This window comes from Globicephala melas, chromosome 1, assembly GCF_963455315.2.
Source record: "Globicephala melas chromosome 1, mGloMel1.2, whole genome shotgun sequence".
Lineage (NCBI taxonomy): Eukaryota > Metazoa > Chordata > Mammalia > Artiodactyla > Delphinidae > Globicephala > Globicephala melas.
In genome coordinates, this window is record NC_083314.1 from 50,241,722 (window position 1) to 50,261,472 (window position 19,751).

At 37.1% G+C, this 19,751-nt stretch overlaps 1 protein-coding gene across 3 annotated transcripts in view; it reads right to left on the minus strand.

The window, feature by feature from the left end:
- Window positions 1–2,234: 2,234 nt before the first annotated feature.
- TDRD5 (tudor domain containing 5) overlaps window positions 2,235–19,751 on the minus strand; it is an 89,614-nt gene continuing 72,097 nt past the window's right edge. For all 3 annotated transcript variants that reach the window (XM_060285832.1, XM_060285831.1, XM_060285839.1), the window contains 4 exons: window positions 14,060–14,242; window positions 13,150–13,293; window positions 6,959–7,166; window positions 2,235–2,482 (listed from right to left, as the gene is read on the minus strand). In XM_060285832.1, the coding sequence (XP_060141815.1) occupies window positions 2,235–2,482; window positions 6,959–7,166; window positions 13,150–13,293; window positions 14,060–14,242 (783 nt within the window). The remainder of the gene's footprint in view (window positions 2,483–6,958; window positions 7,167–13,149; window positions 13,294–14,059; window positions 14,243–19,751) is intronic.

The following is a 19,751-nucleotide window of genomic DNA, read 5'->3' on the forward strand; positions in this document are numbered from 1 at the left end:
TAAATTTGTTTGATGCTTTGAGCTATTTCAGTTAACTACCGAACAAAGCACACCTTCTGGGAGAAGGTAGGGAAACATATTGGCAGATTGGCTGTCCTAGTCAAAGTCAAGTAGTCAACATGTACGAGCCTCCAAAGGTTCATTCTTTACTCTGCTAATTCAAATAGGATCTTAACTATTCATTACTAAACAGGGTTCTGTCAAAGTGTGTTGACACTCATTAGTCTGACATGGGTCTGTCTAAATGATTCTCTGTGTGGCGATTTGCAAATGGATAGGATTCTGAAAGAGCCTTATTAGCACAGTGATTCCATTATCCCCATCTAACTGGCAAAGTGTGAAATTAGTTGCTGTCAGGTTACCCGGTGTTGGTAGAGTTCCTGCTGGTGGTTTTGTGCCATTATAGAGAGGGTTACGGTTTGACCTACTAAATATGTAAATACTGCTTCTACCAGATTCACCCTGCCGGAAACCCAATAATTGTCCATCTTGAGAAGTGATGAATATAACTCAATATTCTGGGTTTTTTCTCTAAAGAGTGAATTCTAAGAAGCATCATCCAAAATGAATTTTCTTCTTTAGAAACAAATTGTGGATAATTATCTAAACTTGTATGAAAAACAGCTTTTCCAGTTCATATCACGGTTGAGTATCACATACGAAATTTAACTGTCATGTGATATTTAACTGTTCATTGATCCTCCATATAACTCTCCAACTGTCTTCTCCAATAAAGATGTCTGATGGAAAATCACAAAAACCCCAATGGGAAACCTGTTCTTTCCGGGTCAACTATCACTGACGTTTCCAGACTACAGTTTTTTGGTTAATTAGTATACCATCATTCTTATAGATATGTTGGAATTAAAGGTAAATCTGGATTTTAAAATTTTACTGCATTTAACATGTTTTCTCTAAAGTTTTTGAACCAAAACACTCAGTAGTTAGAGACTTTGGGTTAAACTTTGTTTCATGATCACTTCATTCTAAGAAAGAAGTTTCAACCAGTAATACTCTACATTGAAATGCACTCTGATATTTACCCTCATCTCACTCCCTTCCTCAGTGGACATTTTGCTGATTAAGTAACTGAGAAGGAAAGAGGAGACATTCCTTACTGTAGAAAGAGAGAAAGGAACTAGGGGCCAGTTCTGCCATTTAACGCCAAAACAGGAGGCCTTAGAAGAGGGGCTAGAAGGGTGAGAACCTAGTCATAGGCAGCGTGCCAGTAATTCACACCTCTTTCTCTGATTTTACCACTAAGAAATGCTTCTGTGTTGGATTTTTTACATTTGGGTATAAGTCTGGTATTTTATCGCAAAGAAATTTGTATCACTCACATTCTTTAATTTCACCTTTCAGTCTTTTCTCCTGATGGTTTATACTAGGAGCTAAACAGAATGTCACATAATAAATTGGACTTCAGAGAACATCATGTTATATAAATGCTTAAACAATACCACTGTTTAACTATTGTTACATTAAGGCTCCAGGGAACTATGATGACTTACAGAGATGGCTCAGCTAAGTTTCAACAATCGGTCTCTATAATTTTGCTGTCAGTCTTCAAGAAATTGCCTACATTGAAAGATAGCTTAATTTTTTTTTTAATGTAAAAGGGTTCACATGACCAAAGCTTCATGGTGTGGATTTTCTTACTGATCCTAGTATTTCAAAGAAATAATGATGGTAAAGATTGGAGCCCTTGATTCTCTCTATGATATAGAAGTTTTCAAATGAGAAAAGGCAGCCTTAAAATTCAGACATCCTTTTTCTGGAAATAGGGATGTGAGAATTTTTGTCTTACCACATATGGATCACAAAACATTAGTTTTTCAGTTTACCTTTATCAGTCATGATATATACAAGAAAAACATTTATACACTGTTATAAAACAGAAACTAACACACCATTGTAAAGCAATTATACCCCAATAAAGATGTTAAAAAAAAAAAACATTTATAGAAACACAAAAACTCCTTTAAACTACTACATTGAACAAAGGTGAACAAAACCATACAGAAAAAGTAACATCCACAAAAATGAAAATTAACATTAAACATCAATACTTACACAACAAAGGGGACTGTTCGCATAACAAAGCTAACAGAGTCACACAGAAAGACAAAAGCATCAACTATCAAAATACTACTTTGTCTCAATACCTCCTTCTCTTTTGGCCTGGGAGGTCACCAGGCCCTAAGCATCTAGTTTATTTTTTCCTCCCTGCTCTCTCATGCTTCCATCCTTTTCACACTGGGGTACCAGTGCAGGAGTCTCCTGGATGTGGCCAGCCGCGCAGCAGCTCCTAAGGCAGCAGTGGCTGTGCTTCGAGGAATGTAGAGCTTCTGAGAAATCTGGTGCTCAGGAGACAAAATCAAAGACAGCTGGTCCATGGCTCCCTGACTCTTATCTTTGAACACTGTAATAGCATGGCTACTAGAAAAATCTTCATTCTCTAGGCTCTCTGGAGAGCTTTCCACTGAAAAAGAAAGAAAACACAGGTCTTTTCAAGAGGTTCTCACACTCTCCCATTCTAGATCTTTACTAACGTGTGTTACAACCATCTTCTGGTTAGGTGGTGCCAATTACCAATGGCAAATCAGAGAGAAAGAGACTCAGAAACCAGTCAAAAAATGGAAAGGAGATGAGGATGGGGGATCATGCACTGAGATAAAATAAATCTTGTCAGGATGAGGGCAAAGAAGAGAGGAAAAAATATCTACTTGTGAATAAGGAAGGGAAGATCTCTTTCTAGGACATCAAAAAAATAAATTGGGTATAATTCCAATTCCAGGGAAGAATCCTTAAGCTCCCTTACTTCCTCCTCTCAGCAGTGAGCAAAATGGTGTCCCACGGGCCTTCTCTATTGCGAAAGTGGTCCCAATTCCAAGTCTGCCAGCATAAAAACAAAACTGACCAAACTGACCATAAAAATGAAAATTAACATTAATTAACATTAACTGTGTTTGTTAAGAAATTCCAAAAGCCAATTATTAGCCACAAAGAGAATTCCTTGGGAATTAGTTTAACTAAGAAGAAATAATCTTTTCAATGGAATAAACTGCTGGGAACTCCATGCTGAGAGTTCTTAATAGCCACGGAAGTGGATACTAGCATCCTCACATGTGTACTCTAGACCAGGGCTACTGAAGGAGCTGGTCTATGAATTGTTTGAACCTGCCTGCAATGAGAGAAGGAGCTTTTGCCAACATATAAACCAACACACTGCTTCCTTCAAGAAAGTCCTCCTTTAGGAAAAAAAAAAAATCTAGGGGAGCTAAACAATGTGCTGTTGTGTTGTCCATCATCACAAATGCTTCACAGACTAGTACCGGTATGCTGACTACATTCTGAAAAGCACCGCTCTAGACCTTAAAATTACAGATTTCAAAAATTCAGAAAAATATCAGGTATAATCCAATATCTTATTTTGCATCTTTAGCATCTAGCAGCAGTAGCATGTGGTACACGTGCCATATAGTTATGATAAATTAAATTAAGGAGAATTTTACAGGATATTCTAAAAAGTAAAACTCTGACCGCAAGACTATAATTAATGCCCACTAGAGTGGAAAAGAGACAGTGAGTTCTAGTGAAGTAATGGGGCTTTACAGGAAGTCGTTGGTGAGCTCAGATTTTAAAAGGTATAAAAACATGAAAGGAGGGACACACGATGAAAGAATTTAAAAGAGTAGCAAAACTTCTGCTTCCAGACACGATGCTAATTAAACAGGGATTGAAAAATAATCTCTCCTGCTTTAAACAACTGAAAAACTGGACCAAGTATATAAAACAACAGCTTTCAGACACTGAACAACAAGCTCAGAGGACAGTGCTCCCTGAGAGACGGGAAACAAAGTGAGCCCTACAAGTGCCTGAGCTCACTGTCAAAATAAAGCCCAGGCTGCAGTACAGGGAGGGAGAGTCCACATTGAGCCTGGAGGTCTCCCTGTGCTGAGAAGACAGAGTTTGGAATTCATGGAGGCCAGGTGTCGGGAATTCGTGGGGGAAAAGTACAAGTGAAGAGGCAGCTGCAGAGACAGAAGAAGCCGGAGACCTGCAGAGGTCGCTTTGAGTCTTAGGCTAGGTAGCGATCTGGCTCACGTATGTGAGGGGACCACCAAGGCCAGGGAGAAAACCTACCTGAAAGGAGTAGGCAGAACAAACACTAGGCATTTTATACTGGGGCAAAATAGTTTTGTGTTCCCACCAGCTACAGTGTAAAGACATCCTAACACATAGGACATCAAGTCCCATCAATACCCTCAGAAAGGTACTGCCTAGCAGGGCCAACAGACTTAAGGCTTTTCTAAATCAGCCTAATGAAACCTAAAATAAACACAGAAATAATCAAAGCAATTTCAGGTAATTTAATTACATTCCTACCCCCCCCCAATAAATTATACATAGACAACAGGGAGGGAGGGAAGGAAGGAAGAAGGAAGGGAGGGAGGGAGGGAGGAAGGAAGAAAAAGAGATTCAGCCAACAATATATAATTCAGCATCTCCCATCCAATAAAAAATTACCAGATACACAAAGAAGCAGAAAAATGTGACTTGTAATTAGGAGAAAAACCAATCAGTAGAAGCCAATTCAGAAATGACAGATGACAGAATGCAGAAATGATACATATGCTAGAATCACAAGACAAGGGTATTACAATAGCTGTCATAAGAACACTCCAAGTATTCAAGAAGTGAATGATGAGTATGCTGAAGAGAAAGATGGAAGATAGAAGAAAGACCCAAACCAAACCCTAGAGATTATAAATTGAACTTCTGAGATGAAAAATATACTGGATGGGAAAAGAACATATTAAACACTGAACAAGAAAAGGTTATATGATGCTCATAGATCAGAAGACTCAATATTGTTAACATGTCACTTCTCCCCAACTTGATCTAGAGATTAAAAAAAAAAAAATCCCAATAAAACTTTTAGCAGGCTTTCAGTAGAAATTAAACTAATCCTAAAATTCATATGGAATATGACCTAGAATAGCCAAAACAATTTGAAAAAGAAGAACAAATTTATATGATTTCAAGACTTATTATAAAGCCACAAAAATCAAGACAGTGGTATAAAGGCAGACGTAATAATAATAGAACAGAATGAAGGTCCAGAAATAGACCCTCACATATACAACTTAATTGGCTTTTGGCAAAGACATCAAGGCAGTTTAATGGAGAAAGGACAGTCTTTTCAATAAATCATGCTGAAACAGCTGAATAATTATATGTAATCAAAATAAACATTGATCCTTATATCACACCATACACAAAAATTAACGAACTGGATCACAGACCTAATGCAGGACCTAAAACTATAGAACTTTTATAAGAAAATGTAAGAGAAAGTCTTAGTTACTTGAGTTAGGAAAGATTTCTAAATAGGACACAAAAAGTTCAAACTATAAAGGAAAAAAAACCAACAAATCTGATTTTATCAAAAGGAAAACTTTTGCTCTTCCAAGGATGCTGTTACGGAAATGAAAAGGCAAGCCACATACCTGAAATATTTGCAACAGATGAATCTGACAAAGGTTTTGTATCCAGAATAAAGAATTTTTACAAATCAATAAAAAGATAATCCAACAAAAATGCACAAATACTTGAACAGGTAATTCACTAAAGAAGATATACAGATGGTACATAAACACATGAAAACATAGTCAACATCACTGGCAAATAGGGAAATGTAAATTAAAACCACAATAAGATACCACCACACACCCACTAGAATGGTAAAATTTTAAAAGACTGGCAACATAATATGTTGCCAAGAAGATGAAGCAATCAGAACTTACGTATATCGCTGGTGTGAATTACCAAATGGTTCAGCCACTTTGGAAAACATTTTAGCAGTTCTTAAAAAGTTAAACAGGGGCTTCCCTGGTGGTGCAGTGGTTAAGAATCCGCCTGCCAATGCAGGGGACACAGGTTCCATCCCTGGTCCGGGAAGATCCCACGTGCCGCAGAGTAACTAAGCCCGTGCACCACAACTACTGAGCCTGAGCTCAAGAGCCCGCGAGCCACAACTACTGAGCCCGTGTGCCACAACTACTGAAGCCCGCACACTTACAGACCATGCTCCGCAACAAGAGAAGCCACTGCAATGAGAAGCCCGTGCACCGCAACGAAGAGTAGCCCCCACTCGCTGCAAATAGAGAAAGCCCACGCACAGCAACAAAGACCCAACGCAGTCAAAAATAAATAAATAGATTTATTAAAAAAAAAAAAAAGTTAAACATGCAGTTAGCATATGACCCAGCAATTCCACTCCAAGGTACTTGCTGAATAGAAATAAAAAACATACGTCTACACAAAGAGCTGTATGTGAACACTCACAGCAGCTTTATTCATAGTGGCCCAAATCTGGAAACAATCCAGACGTCTGTCATCTGGTGAACAGATAAACAAATTGTGGTATTTCCATACAACTGGGTACTACTCAACAATGAACAGGAACAAACTTTAGACACCAGCAACAACATAAATGAATCTCTAAAAATCACGCTAAATGAAAGAAATCAGACATAAAAACTACATACTGTATGACTCCCTTTATATGAAATTCTAGAAAAGGAAAAGTAACATGCCAGAAGCCAGAAAGTAGGGGGAGGGAATGACTGCAAAGGGATATGAGGAAGCCTTTTAGACTGGCGGAAATATTCTATTATCATGACTGTGGTGCTTATTACAAGACTGTACACATTTGTCAGAACTCATAGCATTGTACACTTAAAAACTGGCAAGTTTTACTGTGCATAAACCTGACCCCGCCACCCCCCAAATTGCAGAAAAAAAAGAAGAGTGGCAAAGTGAAAGGGAACAATTGGAGGAGTTCAGACAAATGCTAACATCAGCAATTTTTCAAGTCATGTTCTGAAAAGATAAAAGAAGGTTTTTAACAACATGGCAAACCATTGCATTTGTCAACTGTATGTCAACCTACCTGAACCAGAGTGTTTTTGTGAGGAATCGACCACTGCAGGAGTTGAGTTGAGTGCTGTGGACAGCTGAATTTGCTTTGGACAAGTCTCAATGCTGCTAGGCTCAAACTGGCCACCTTCTGCTGACTGCTGTGACTGGATAAGAGAGATGTAGAACTCCTCCAATTCGGGCAATGTGGGAGAATCTGAGGAACTCTTTAAGTTTGGTTGCTACAGAATGGGGAAAACGGGGCAAAAGCATAAAAAGTAACTGTTAGTTCAACAGTAAGAATTAAGTCTATTTTGTTTCCTTACTTATATACAAAAGAATATTTTCATATCATAATTAATAAATAAAACTCCCCACTTTTAAAAATCTAGATACTCTCTGGAAAACAAGTCCTTCTCTAACTTAGTGACCATTAATTCAAGAAGCATGTATTGAATGCATATTATGAGCAAACATGGTACTGAGGGCTGCCAAGGAAGAACGGCAGGGAATGAGAGAAATAACATTCACTGAGCACTCATTGTCAGGCACAATGTTAGGTTCTCGGCATGTGTTTCTTCAATGAAACATCAGAACGTTTTTCTAGGTTAGGTGTTGTTACATCTTCTTTATTACCGCTTCCTTTACTTAGCATAATGCTTTTTTACAAGAGGCTTACCAAGTTATCCAATGTCAACCAGTAAGCGACAAGGCAGAGAGATGAACTCAGGCTAGCCCATGTTCTCTGCTCCATCACACCGCCTCCCAGTAAATACGATCCCTCTCCCTAAGGAGCTCACAGTCCTCGGCTAGGGAAACAGTACACGTGCTGCAGGTGGCCATGAAGAAGGCATTAACTGCATTCCGCAGCATCAAAAACATGCTAGGAGAACACAAAGGACTTAAAGGAGGGCTCCTCAGAAGAAGTGACAAAATGGAGTACTAAGAATCAGGGTTTGAGAGGAAAAGATGAACTTCCCAAACAAAGCCTCGATTTGGGCTAAAGCGAATGAAGTGCCAAATTGTAATCAACAGATCCTATATCCTACCACAGAGCCGCTGCTGAAATAGCTACAGTTTACAGTGACTCAGAGAATTTGTCTTCTGTGATGCTAACTAACTGGCACTGACGATTAAGTGGGCCCCGTCAGGACCAGGCCGTAATGAACCGACCTAAGTGGCTTACAGCCTGGGATCTGCCCAGGGTAAACTGAAACAAAATTTATACAAACAGAAAATGTAGCTTTGTGTGTTCTTCAGGCTGTGGAGTAGACATTTAATATCAGCTGGCATTCCTTTTGCATTCCTTTTTTCTTCCATTACGAAACACCTTGTTCATTTTCAAACATGGCTGGCATGGATGTGACTGATATATAATTATGTCATATACAAATGGCTGTGCCCCTTTATCTGGCAGCAAAAATGAAAACTCTAAAAGTCCACATAGCTATCCTGCCACACAATATGCTACTTCAGGAGAGCAAAGAGCTGGATTCAATTTTTTGCTTAATTTATGCAACTTCATGTATGTGCTTTAGCTACCCTCTAAGTTTATTCTCACTGAAAATGAGGTTCTTTCAATAAAGCTTCAGTGATAATTAAGTAAATATTAATATGGCAAACTTTTAGAGCTGGAAAGATCACTAATCCAAATCAGTCCTTGTAGACGGATAAACTAAGGCCCCAAAAGCCAACTTGTTCAAACTTGTGGTAAAGACTAAGCCACAGATGACAGAACTCCCAGACAGGTGTTTTTTACACTAAGCCCTGCTGCCTATTTTCAGGAGTTTAACAAAATCAAAATCAGAAACAGTTTTTTTAAAAGCTGTATCTTTTTCTCTTTCCTGATAAATATGATTTTGAAGAAAGACAAATTGTTAAAACATATTTAAATGCATGCTGACAGCTTTTCACACTGGAAAAAAAGAACCTAGGTGAATGCCTCCTAAATGTGTATGCCAGTACTGAAAGCAAGTACCTGCGGGCAACTTAAGCACTTAACTGAAAAGTAAGAGTCTCTTCCTCTAAACAGTGGTTTAGGGTGCTGCTGCTCAAAATGTGATTCACCATCAAGCAGCTTCAGCATCACCTGGAAGCTTGTAGGACAGGGAGAACCTCAGTCCCCGTACCAGATGTGCTCAGTCAGAATCTGCATTTTCACAAGATTCTCAGGTGATCTGTATGAACATTATAGTTTGAGAAGCATTGCTCTACCAGATTTATCCCTCTGTAGTTATCAACTACTGACTCCCTCGTAGTTGTCTGAAAATATACCTTTATGGAACTAGAGGTTAGTGGCAGATTTTCAGGAAACATGTTCATGATTTCTGAAACATTAACTTATGCAATCAAAAGCATAGCCCCAAACCACAACATACAACTTCATGCCCACTAGGATGGCTATAATTATTATTTTTTTTTTGCGGTATGCGGGCCTCTCACTGTTGTGGTCTCTCCCGTTGCAGAGCACAGGCTCCGGAAACGCAGGCCCAGTGGCCATGGCCCATGGGCCCAGCCGCTCCGCGGCATGTGGGATCCTCCCGGACCGGGGCATGAACCTGCGTCCCCCCTGCATCGGCAGGCGGACTCTCAACCACTGTGCCACCAGGGAAGCCCCCTATAATTTTTAAAACTAGATAATAGCAAGTGTTGGCAAAGATGTGGACAAATTGGAACACTCTTATATTGCTGGTGGGAATGTAAAATGTTGCAACTGCTTGGAAAAGTCTGGCAATTCCTCAAAACACTAAACACAGAGTTAACATAGGACCCAGCCATTCAACTCTTAGGTATATACCTAAGAAAACTGAAAACGTATGTCCACATAAACACACATACACAAATGTCACAGCAGCACTATTCATAATAGCAGAAAAACAGAAACAACTCAAATGTCCATCAGCTGACACACGGATAAACAAAACGTGGCCTATCCATACAATGGATTATTCAGCCACAAAAAGAAGTAAAGTACTGATACATGATACAACATGATGAACCTTGAGAACATTACGCTAAGAAGCCAGACACAAAAGGCCACACACTGTATTGATTCCAATTATATGAAACGTCCTGAAGAATAAGTAAATCAATAGAGAAAGTAAGATGAGTGGTTGCCTGGGGGGAAGAGGGTTGGGGAGTTTGGGTGGGGGTGACAGCTGAAGAATGCGTTTCTTTCTGAGATAATGAAAATGTTCTGAAATTCTTACGGTGATGATGGAGGCACAATATGCTAGTAAACTAGTGAATATACTAAAAGCCGTTGAATTGTACACTTTAAATGGGTGAACTGTATGGTATGTATATTATATCTCAATTAAGTTGAGGAGACAGAGGATGGAGTCTGAGCCCCACGAGTGCGGAGGAGCGTTGACAAACTCCTCAGGCTTTCAGCTGAGATCGCCAAAGAATCATGCTTTAGGAGTAAGAGCCACATTCAAGGACTAGGGACAAAAGTGAAATACAGCAGTCCTCACCAAACCTAAACCAAGCCTCAATATGTGTGAAGGTGACTGGCTGGAATCTGCCAGCCACTAGACAACTGAACCCTCTTTGGAGAGGAAGCTATCTCATCCAGAGCCTCTCTAAATTCCATAATGTTCAACATTCAATTAAAAAGAACCATGAGGTATGCTCCGCCTGTCTTTCCCTTCCCCTGAATGCCCAAAACAGGATCAAATGACAAGATCAAATAGAGAAAAAAGACAGTAAGAACACACTCAAAGGTAATTCAGATATTGAAATTATCTGCAAAAAACTTTAAAATAACTATGATTATTAACATGTTCAAGAAAATGGAAGTTACAGACAAAATTGAGGAAAATACGGAGAATTTAAACGGAGGACACACTCAAAGGTAATTCAGATAATTGAAATTATCTGCGAAAAACTTTAAAATAACTATGATTATTAACATGTTCAAGAAAATGGAAGTTACAGACAAAATTGAGGAAAATATGGAGAATTTAAACGGAGAACTGGAATCTATAAAAGAATCAAATGGACAACATTCTAGAACTGGAAAATAATATGTTTGAAATTAAGAGCTCAACGTGTGGGTTTAACAGCAGACTGGATCCTGTAGAAGACAGGACTAGTGCACTGGAATAATCAATATAAAACCTCCAAACAGAGGCATTGCAAAAGAAAAAAAGAGAGCGAACAAGAAAACAGAGCCCAAGTGGGACTCAGCCAAAAGTTCTAACATACGTAGAACTGAAATGCCAGCAGGAAAGGAGAGAGATAATGAGGCAGAAGCAGTGTTTGATTAGATAAATGGACCAGAATTTTCTAAAACTGATGAACAGTATCCATCTGCTGATTTAATAAGCTCAGTGATACATATGCAGAATAAATCCACAGGAAATCACATCTAGATATATAATCATCAAAATGCTGAAAGCAAAAGACAGAAAAATCTTAAAAGAAGCCAGAGGGGGAAAAAAAGACATACCTTCAAAGGAGCAATGGTAACTGACAACTGGCAATTCAACAGAAGCCAGAACATAAAGGAATGACATCTTCAAAGCATCGAAAGAAAACAGTGCCAACCTATCATTCAATACTTATGGAGAATATCCATCAAAAAGGAAGATTAAAGTCAGAAATATGGGAAATTAAACATCATCCTCCCGAACAACCAATGGGTCAAGAAAGATCAAAGGTAATTAGAAAATATTCTGAGACAGACAAAAATGAAAACACACAGTATACCAAAATTTATGGGATGCAGCAAAGGAAGAATTAAGAGGGATGTTTCTAGCAATAAAACATTAAAAACACATTAAAAAAGGAAGAAAGATCTCAAACAACTCAATTTTACACCTTAAGGAACTAAGAAAAGAAGAACAAACTAAGACCAAAGTTAGCAGAAGGAAATAGTAAAAATTAGAGCAGAAATAAATGAAATAGAGAAAAGAAAAAAATCAATGAAACTAAGAGTTGTTTTATATATTGAAAATATAAACAAAACTGAGAAACCTTTAGCTAGACTAATGAAGAAAAAAAGACTCAAATGATATCAGAAAAGAAAAAACATTACAACTAATGCCACAGAATTGAAAAGGATTTTAAGAGACCATTACAAACAACTGTACACAAACAAACTGGATAACCTGAAAGAAGTGGATAAATTCTTAGAAACATACAGTCTTGCAAGACTGAATTAGGAAGAAACAGAAAATCTGAACAGACAGATTACTAGTAATGAAATTGAATCAGTAATCAAAAACCTCCCAACAAAGAAAAACACAAGATAAGATGGCTTCACTGGTAAAATTCTACCAAACATTTAAAGAATAATTAATACCAATTCTTCTCAAAGTCTTCCAAAAAACCGAACACTCCCAAACTCATTTTACAATGCCAGCATTACCCAGATACCAAAGGGATAGTGGTTTTTTTCTGAAGGGGTGATGAAAATGTTCTAAAATGGATTATGCGGGTGGTTGCACAAGTCTGTGTATACTAAAAGTTATTTGAATTGCATACTTTAAGTGAATTACATGGTATGTGAGTTATAGTTCAATAAAGCTATTATATCTTAAAGAAAAACTACCTGAGAAACAAAATATAAAAGTTTATTTTATCCTAAAGCTAAATCTGTGCTTTAAGTAACCTACATTTCTGGAACAGACTGTTCTATGTAATGCAGCATACTTTTATCAATGATCTCATGCAAAGTAACCATATTCTGTAGAAAATATATCACTCAGAAGGTTCATCTTCCACAAATCTGCTTTTCAACAATTCTCCTAGACTTGAGTCCTTCATTTTCAATGTAATGCACAAAAGTACAGAGACCGTTAGCCAAATTTCACGATTCATACAAACAGTCCTGCTGTTTTCAGGATGGAGAAACACAAAACAAACGGATTTTGCTCCAGGGTTAGTGTTTTCTGCCAAAGCAACAAAAAGAAAAAAACTGGCCTAGATGATAGGACAGATACAGAACTTAAAATGTATGATTAAGTGAAAATACCTGTTTTCCCTATCCCTAATGTAGAGGCTTAATCAATCTTTTAATTCTAGTCTCAGAATTTTTTTCTGGAGAGATGAATAACTACAGTAAGTTAACTGAAATTTATTTTTAAATAAACATACATTTTTATGTATATGTATTGTACCAAATGCTAAGAGAGGGATCATTAACCAGAATTTTACTTTCTAAAAGTGAAAGTATTTCCTCATGAAAACTTGTAACAGTAACATTCGTTAGACATTTACATTTTGAATTCCGGTTGTGCCAGTATTTTTTTCTTGAGCACCCAGTCCTTCTGGTTTTTCAACTTCTACTTCCTTCCCACTCACAAGGCCTGAAGGCTGCCATGAATCATCCCATATAGCTTTGGGTGTAGAAAAACACCAATCCTATAGAGAAAAAAATTGCAACAATAAACTGAGACATAGTGCCATATGATCCAAATGGAGGATAACTTGGGCAAGGTAAAGGCAAAGAGGCAATGTATACTAAACAAGAAAAGAAATTTATTAACTTTCTATATCAGTGTGAGTTTTCCCCCTTGCTTCACTGGTCCATGCTCAACACACTGAATTCCTCTGAATACACAGATCACATTAAAAAAACACAACTCTCTTTGTAGTATTTTCTTCAGTACTGTTTTCATGGTTAGATGATTTTCATGATCATCCAGTATTTAAATGGCACAAATAACAAGGGGCAACTTAAGTGTTGATAGTTCTTCTAAGAGCTGGTGGAAAAATAAATTAAAATTCAAATATATAGGGCCCAATATTAGTAAATATACTCACTGCAGAGATCCAGACATAATATTACAAGGCAATGCAATAAAAATTAAATTAGGGAAAACTGTTTATTTCTAGATCCTAAGGCTGTGACTAGGTGCCAATGGTAAAACAAAAATCATAATGATTGATAGAATAGGTAGCCACAATAAGTCCATGGTTTACTCTCCCCTGCTTCATCCTGCCCCCATCCCTAACACTACCATCTTTGGTGAGGGGGGTGGGTGGGGGTGGGAATACATTCTTCTGAATTATTGTCTGATTAATCCCTATGAAATGCAGAATGCATAGCTTTTTTGAGGCTTGGACAATTACATTAATACTTCCTTTTGCAGTAGTGATTTGCTTTATGTTTTCCCAGGGATCTAACCTTCTGTGGCATTTCTTTACATGATGAATATGGTTTCTTTCCATCAAGCCTTGAGGTAGGTAAGTGGGAGGCAGCATCACTTCCTTCTCCCATTCCAGCCTGCAAAGGTATCCAGTTCTCATCCCATATATCATCATCTATGGTTACTGACTCCAGGCATGGCATTCCAGTGGGAATCTCATCCTAGAATGTATCAGGTGACAAATAAAACTTTAATTTATGATTCCTGTATGTATTTTGAAATTTAGGTTTAAAATTTTTCCTAACTCCAGGTAAAGATGGAAGTTTGAGTACAAAATGTATTACTCTCTCTCCTGACACATCACCAAAATAAAATAATTTAAGGTATAAACTTAGGGTCAAAGAGAATGTAAAAGGAGAAAACATCACCTATGTTCTGGATACAGGAAATCAGACAACTGACAACTTATTATGCAGTCCTGAGAAAGTGGAATCCTGAGCTTGGAGCAGGAAAAACTGAGAGTCAACCCAAATGTACACCATAAATACTGCAAAAGTTCAGGAATTGCTCCTACAGAGTTTTTGGAATTGAGGGTGTAAAGTGGGAATGAAAACAAGAGCTCTCGTTAAAAGTCTGTGTAAGAAGCAGTTAGATCTCCAGGTACCCTCCCCTATTTAAAAAACCCAGGAAGCTACACCTCTTCCTCCTGCTGGAAGACTAGAGGTCTTCTGGAGGGTAAAGCTGAGGACGGTGCAAATATATAATAAAAACAGTACAATTAAATGAAGGGTTGTTTTATACTGAATATAGAGCTCTGTCACTCTCTTTTTGATAGCAGGACAGAGATGAGAGTAAAGAATGCAGAAACTTGAAGATAGATCCAATCTGATTATCCAGTCTGAACAACTGAGAAAAAAACTGGGAAAACAAACATACATACAAAAATAAAGTCTCAGGGAACTATGGGACAATACCAAAAGATTTAACATTTGTGTCGTCAAAGTCCAAGAAGAAGAAGAGAAAGAATGCAGTGCAGAAAAGTTATTTGAAGAAATGTGTCTGAAAACTTCCCAAATTTGGTTTGGGAAGACACAGACCTACAGATTCGAAAAGCTTAGCAAAACTCAAACAGGATAAACTCAAAGAAATTCGTGCCTACATAGATTACGATCAACATGGTGAAAACTAAAGACAAACAAATATCCTGAATGAAGCCAAAGAAAAATTACACATTATTATAGTGGAACAACAATTTCAACACTGCACATCTTGTATCAGAAAACATGAAAGCTAGAAGGAAGTGAAATGGAATTTTTAAAGGGTTGAAAGAAAAGAACTGGCAACCTAGAATTCTACATCCAGCAAAAGCGTCCTTTAAGAATGAAGATGAAATAAATACATTCTCAATGAAGAAAACAAAAATAATTTGTTTTCCACAGACTTGCCCTAAAAGAATCACTAAAGGGAGTTCTTTGAATAGAAAGGAGATGATACCAGAAGGAAACTTGGAATATCAGAAATCAAGGAAGAGCAATAGAAAAAGTAGATATCTGGGTAAATATAATAGACTATTCCCCTCTTGAATTTTTCAGAATGTTTGAAGATGGAAAGCAAAAAATATAACATTATAAATTCTCAATATACATAGTTATTATACATAGTAGAAAATAAAGAAGGTGGGAAGGGGTAAAGACCTATATGGTAGTAAGATACCTACATTCCACTTGAAGTGGTAAATATTGATTAATTCCACTGTGAAAAGTCAAAGGTGTATATTGTAATTCCTAGAGTAATCAGTACAAAACCATACATATACAATGAAAATGTAATAAGTAAATTAAAATAGGCTACTAAAGAAGAATGCTAAATAATAAAAGAATACTACCAAAAAACAGGAATACTAAAAGAAGAAAGGAAGAGCAAAGGAATGAAAAGCTGGGGAAATGAATAGAAAGATAATAAAATGGTAGACCTAAAATCAAAACATATTGATAATTTTATTCAATGTAAATGGACTAAACATACTAATTAAAATTCAGATTGCTGTGCCTGGACCTAACCCTTCCCACCTGCAGGCTGGAACCAGCCCTGGGACACCCAGAACCATGCAGCCAGCTGTGCTGGAAACCAGCTCCACCACCAGCAGACTGGCACCGCAGAACCAGACGACCCAGAACCTGGCCCAAGCCACCACACAAGGCAAAGCCTGGCAACCAACCAGGCTGAGAGCCAGCCTTGACTACCAGTGCACCCACAGTAGTGGGCCCAGTCACAACAGAAGGGCCCATGCAGCCCACATGGGGGCATCCCTATAGAATATAGCTCTGGTGACCAAAGGGGAGTGTGCTGCTGGGCCCCACATGACGTCTCCTATATAAGGCCACTTTCCAAGAGCAGGATATGGAACAAACTAACCCAATACTTAGATATAAACATAGAGAATTAGGCAAAATGAAAAGAGGAATATGTTCCACATGAAGGAATAAGACAAAACCCTAGGAAAGGAACTAAGTGAAGTGGATATAAGCAATTTACCTAATAAAGAGTTTAAGGTAATGATCATAAGTATGCTCAAAAAATGCAGACGAAGAATGGATGAACACAGTGAGAAGTTTAACAAAGAATTATAAAATATAAAGAAGACCCAAACAGAGCTGAAGAATACAATAACGGAAATAAAAAATACACTGGAATATCAACGGTAGACTATATGATACAGAGGAACATATCAGCAAACTGGAAGACAGAGTAGTGGAAATTACACAAACTGAACAGAAAAAATAATTTTTTAAAATGAGGATAGTTTAATAAGAGACCTCTGGGGGCATCAAGCATGCTAACATTCACATTATACAGGGGTCCTAGAAAGAGAAGAAAGAGAGAGAAAGGGGCAGAGAACTTACCTGAAGATGTAAATAGCTGAAAACTTCCCTAATTTGGGAAAGGAAACAGATATCCAGGTCCAGGAATCACAAAGAGTCCCAAACAAGATGAACTTAGAGGTCCATATCAACACACATTATAATTAAAATGATAGAAATTAAAGATAAAGAGAGAACCTTAAAAGCAGAGAGAGAAAAGCAACTAGTTACATATAAGAGAACTCCCATAAGACTATCAGCTGACTTCTCAGCAGAAACTTTGCAGGCCAGAAGGGAGTGGCATGATATATGTCTACAACCAAGAATACTCTATCCAGTAAGGCTATAATTCAGATTTGAAGGAGAGATAAAGAGTTTTAAAGACAAGGAAAAGCCAAAAGAGTTCAGCATCAGTTTTACAAGAAATGTTAAAGGAACTTCTCTAAGCAGAAAAGACCACAACTAGACATATAAAAATTATAAAAAGAAAATCTCATTGGTAAAAGCAAACATACAGTAAAGGCAGTAGATCAACTACTTATAAAGCTAACAGGAAGGTTAAAAGATAAAAGTAGTAAAATAATCTATAACCACAATAAGTAGTTAAGAGATACATAAAACAGAAAGATATAAAATATGATGTCAAAAAACACTATATGTGAGGTAGGGGAAGGGAGTAAAACTGCAGGGTTGTTACAGTGTGTTTGAACTTGAGATCAGCAACTTAAAATAACTATATATATGTGCTTTTAAAACTTTACATATATGTGTGTGTGTGTGTATATATATATACATATACACACACACATACAGAGAGAAAGAGAGGGATAGGGAGGGAGGAAAAGGGGGAGAGTTAGTTATATATAAACCTCATGGTAACCCCAAACCAAAACTCTATAATAGGTATACACAAAGAGAAAGGAATCCAAACATAACACTAAAGATAGTCATCAAATCACAAGGGAAATGAGCAAAAGAAGAAAGGAACGAAAAGAACTACCAGAACCAATCAATAAAATGGCAATAAGTATATATCTATCAATAACCGCTTTAAATGTAAATGGACTAAATGCTCCAATCAAAAGATGCAAAGTGGCTGAATGGATTTAAAAAAAAAAAAAAAGACCCATCTAAATGCTGCCTACAAGAGACTCACATCAGATCTAAAGACACACACAGACTGAAAGGGAGGGGATGGAAAAAAGATATTCCATGCAAATGGAAATGAAAAGAAAGCTAGGTTAGCAATACTTACATCAGACAAAATAGACTTAAAACAAAGACTGTAACAAGAGACAAAGAAGGATATTACATAATGATAAAGAGATTAATCTAACAAGAAAATGTTACAATTGTAAATATATACACACCCAACACTGGAGCACATAAATACATAAAGCAAATATTAATAAACATAATGGATTTTATTATAAACAATAATAGTAGGGGACTTTAACACTCCACTTACATCAATGGACAGATCATCCAGATAGAAAAATTAATAAGGAAACAATGGCCTTAGATGACACAGACCAACTGGACTTAATAGAGGTATATAGAATATTCCATCCAAAAGCAGCAAAATCACATTCTTTGGATGTGCACATGGAACATTCTGCAGGATGGATCACATGCTAGGCCACAAAACAAGTCTCAATAAATTTAAGAAGACTGACATCATATTAAGCATTTTCTGACCACAATGGTATGAGACTATGGAAGTCAACTACAAGAAAAAGCTGCAAAAAAAACACCAACACATGGAGGCTAACCAATATGCTACTAATCAAAAATGGGTCACTGAAGAAATCAAAGAGGAAATTTTACAAATACCTGGAGACAAATGAAAATGGAAACACAATGATCTAAAAAATCTATGGGATGCAGCAAAAGCAGTTCTAAGAGGGAAGTTTATAACAATACAAGCTACAAACAAGAAAACAAGGAAACAAGAAACATCTCAAATATACAATATAACCTTATATCTACAGGAACTAGAAAAAGAGAAACAAACAAAACCCAAAGTTAGTAGAAGGAAGGAAATAATAAAGATCAAAATATTGTAGAAATAAATGAAAGAGAGACTAAAACAATAGAAAAGATCAATGAAACTAAGAGCTGGTTCTTTGAAAAGATAAACAAAATTGATAAACCTTTAGCCAGACTCATCAAGAAAAAGAGTGGGCCCAAATAAACAGAATCAGAAATGAAAGAGGAGAAGTTACAACTGATACCCCAGAAATACAATCATACAAGACTACTAAGAACAATTATACACCAATAAATTGGACAACCAAGAAGAAATGGATAAATTCCTAGAAACATGCAACCTTCTAAGACTGAATCAGGAAGAAATAGAAAATCTCAACAGACCTATTACTAGTAATGAAATTGACTCAGAAGTTGAAAAAAAACTCCCAACAAATAACAGTCCAGGACCAGATGGCTTCACAGGTGAATTTTACCAAACATTTAAAGAATTAAAACCTATCCTTCTCAAATTATTCCAAAAAATTGAAGAGGAAGGAATGCTTCTGCATTAATTCTATGAGGTCAGCATCACCCTGATACCAAAACCAGACAAAGACACCACAAAAAAAGAAAATTACAGGCCAATATCACTGATGAAGCACTAAACTTGTAATTACCATACAACTCAACAATTGCGCTCCTGGACATTTATTCCAGAGACTTATGTCCACACAACAACCTGTGTACAGACATTCATAGCAGCTTCATCTGTAATAGCTAAAAACTAGAAATAGCCCAAATGTCCTTCAACAGGTCAATGATGAAACAAACTATGACACATACATGCCATGGAATACTACTCAACAATGAAAAGATCTAACTATTGATACATGCAATT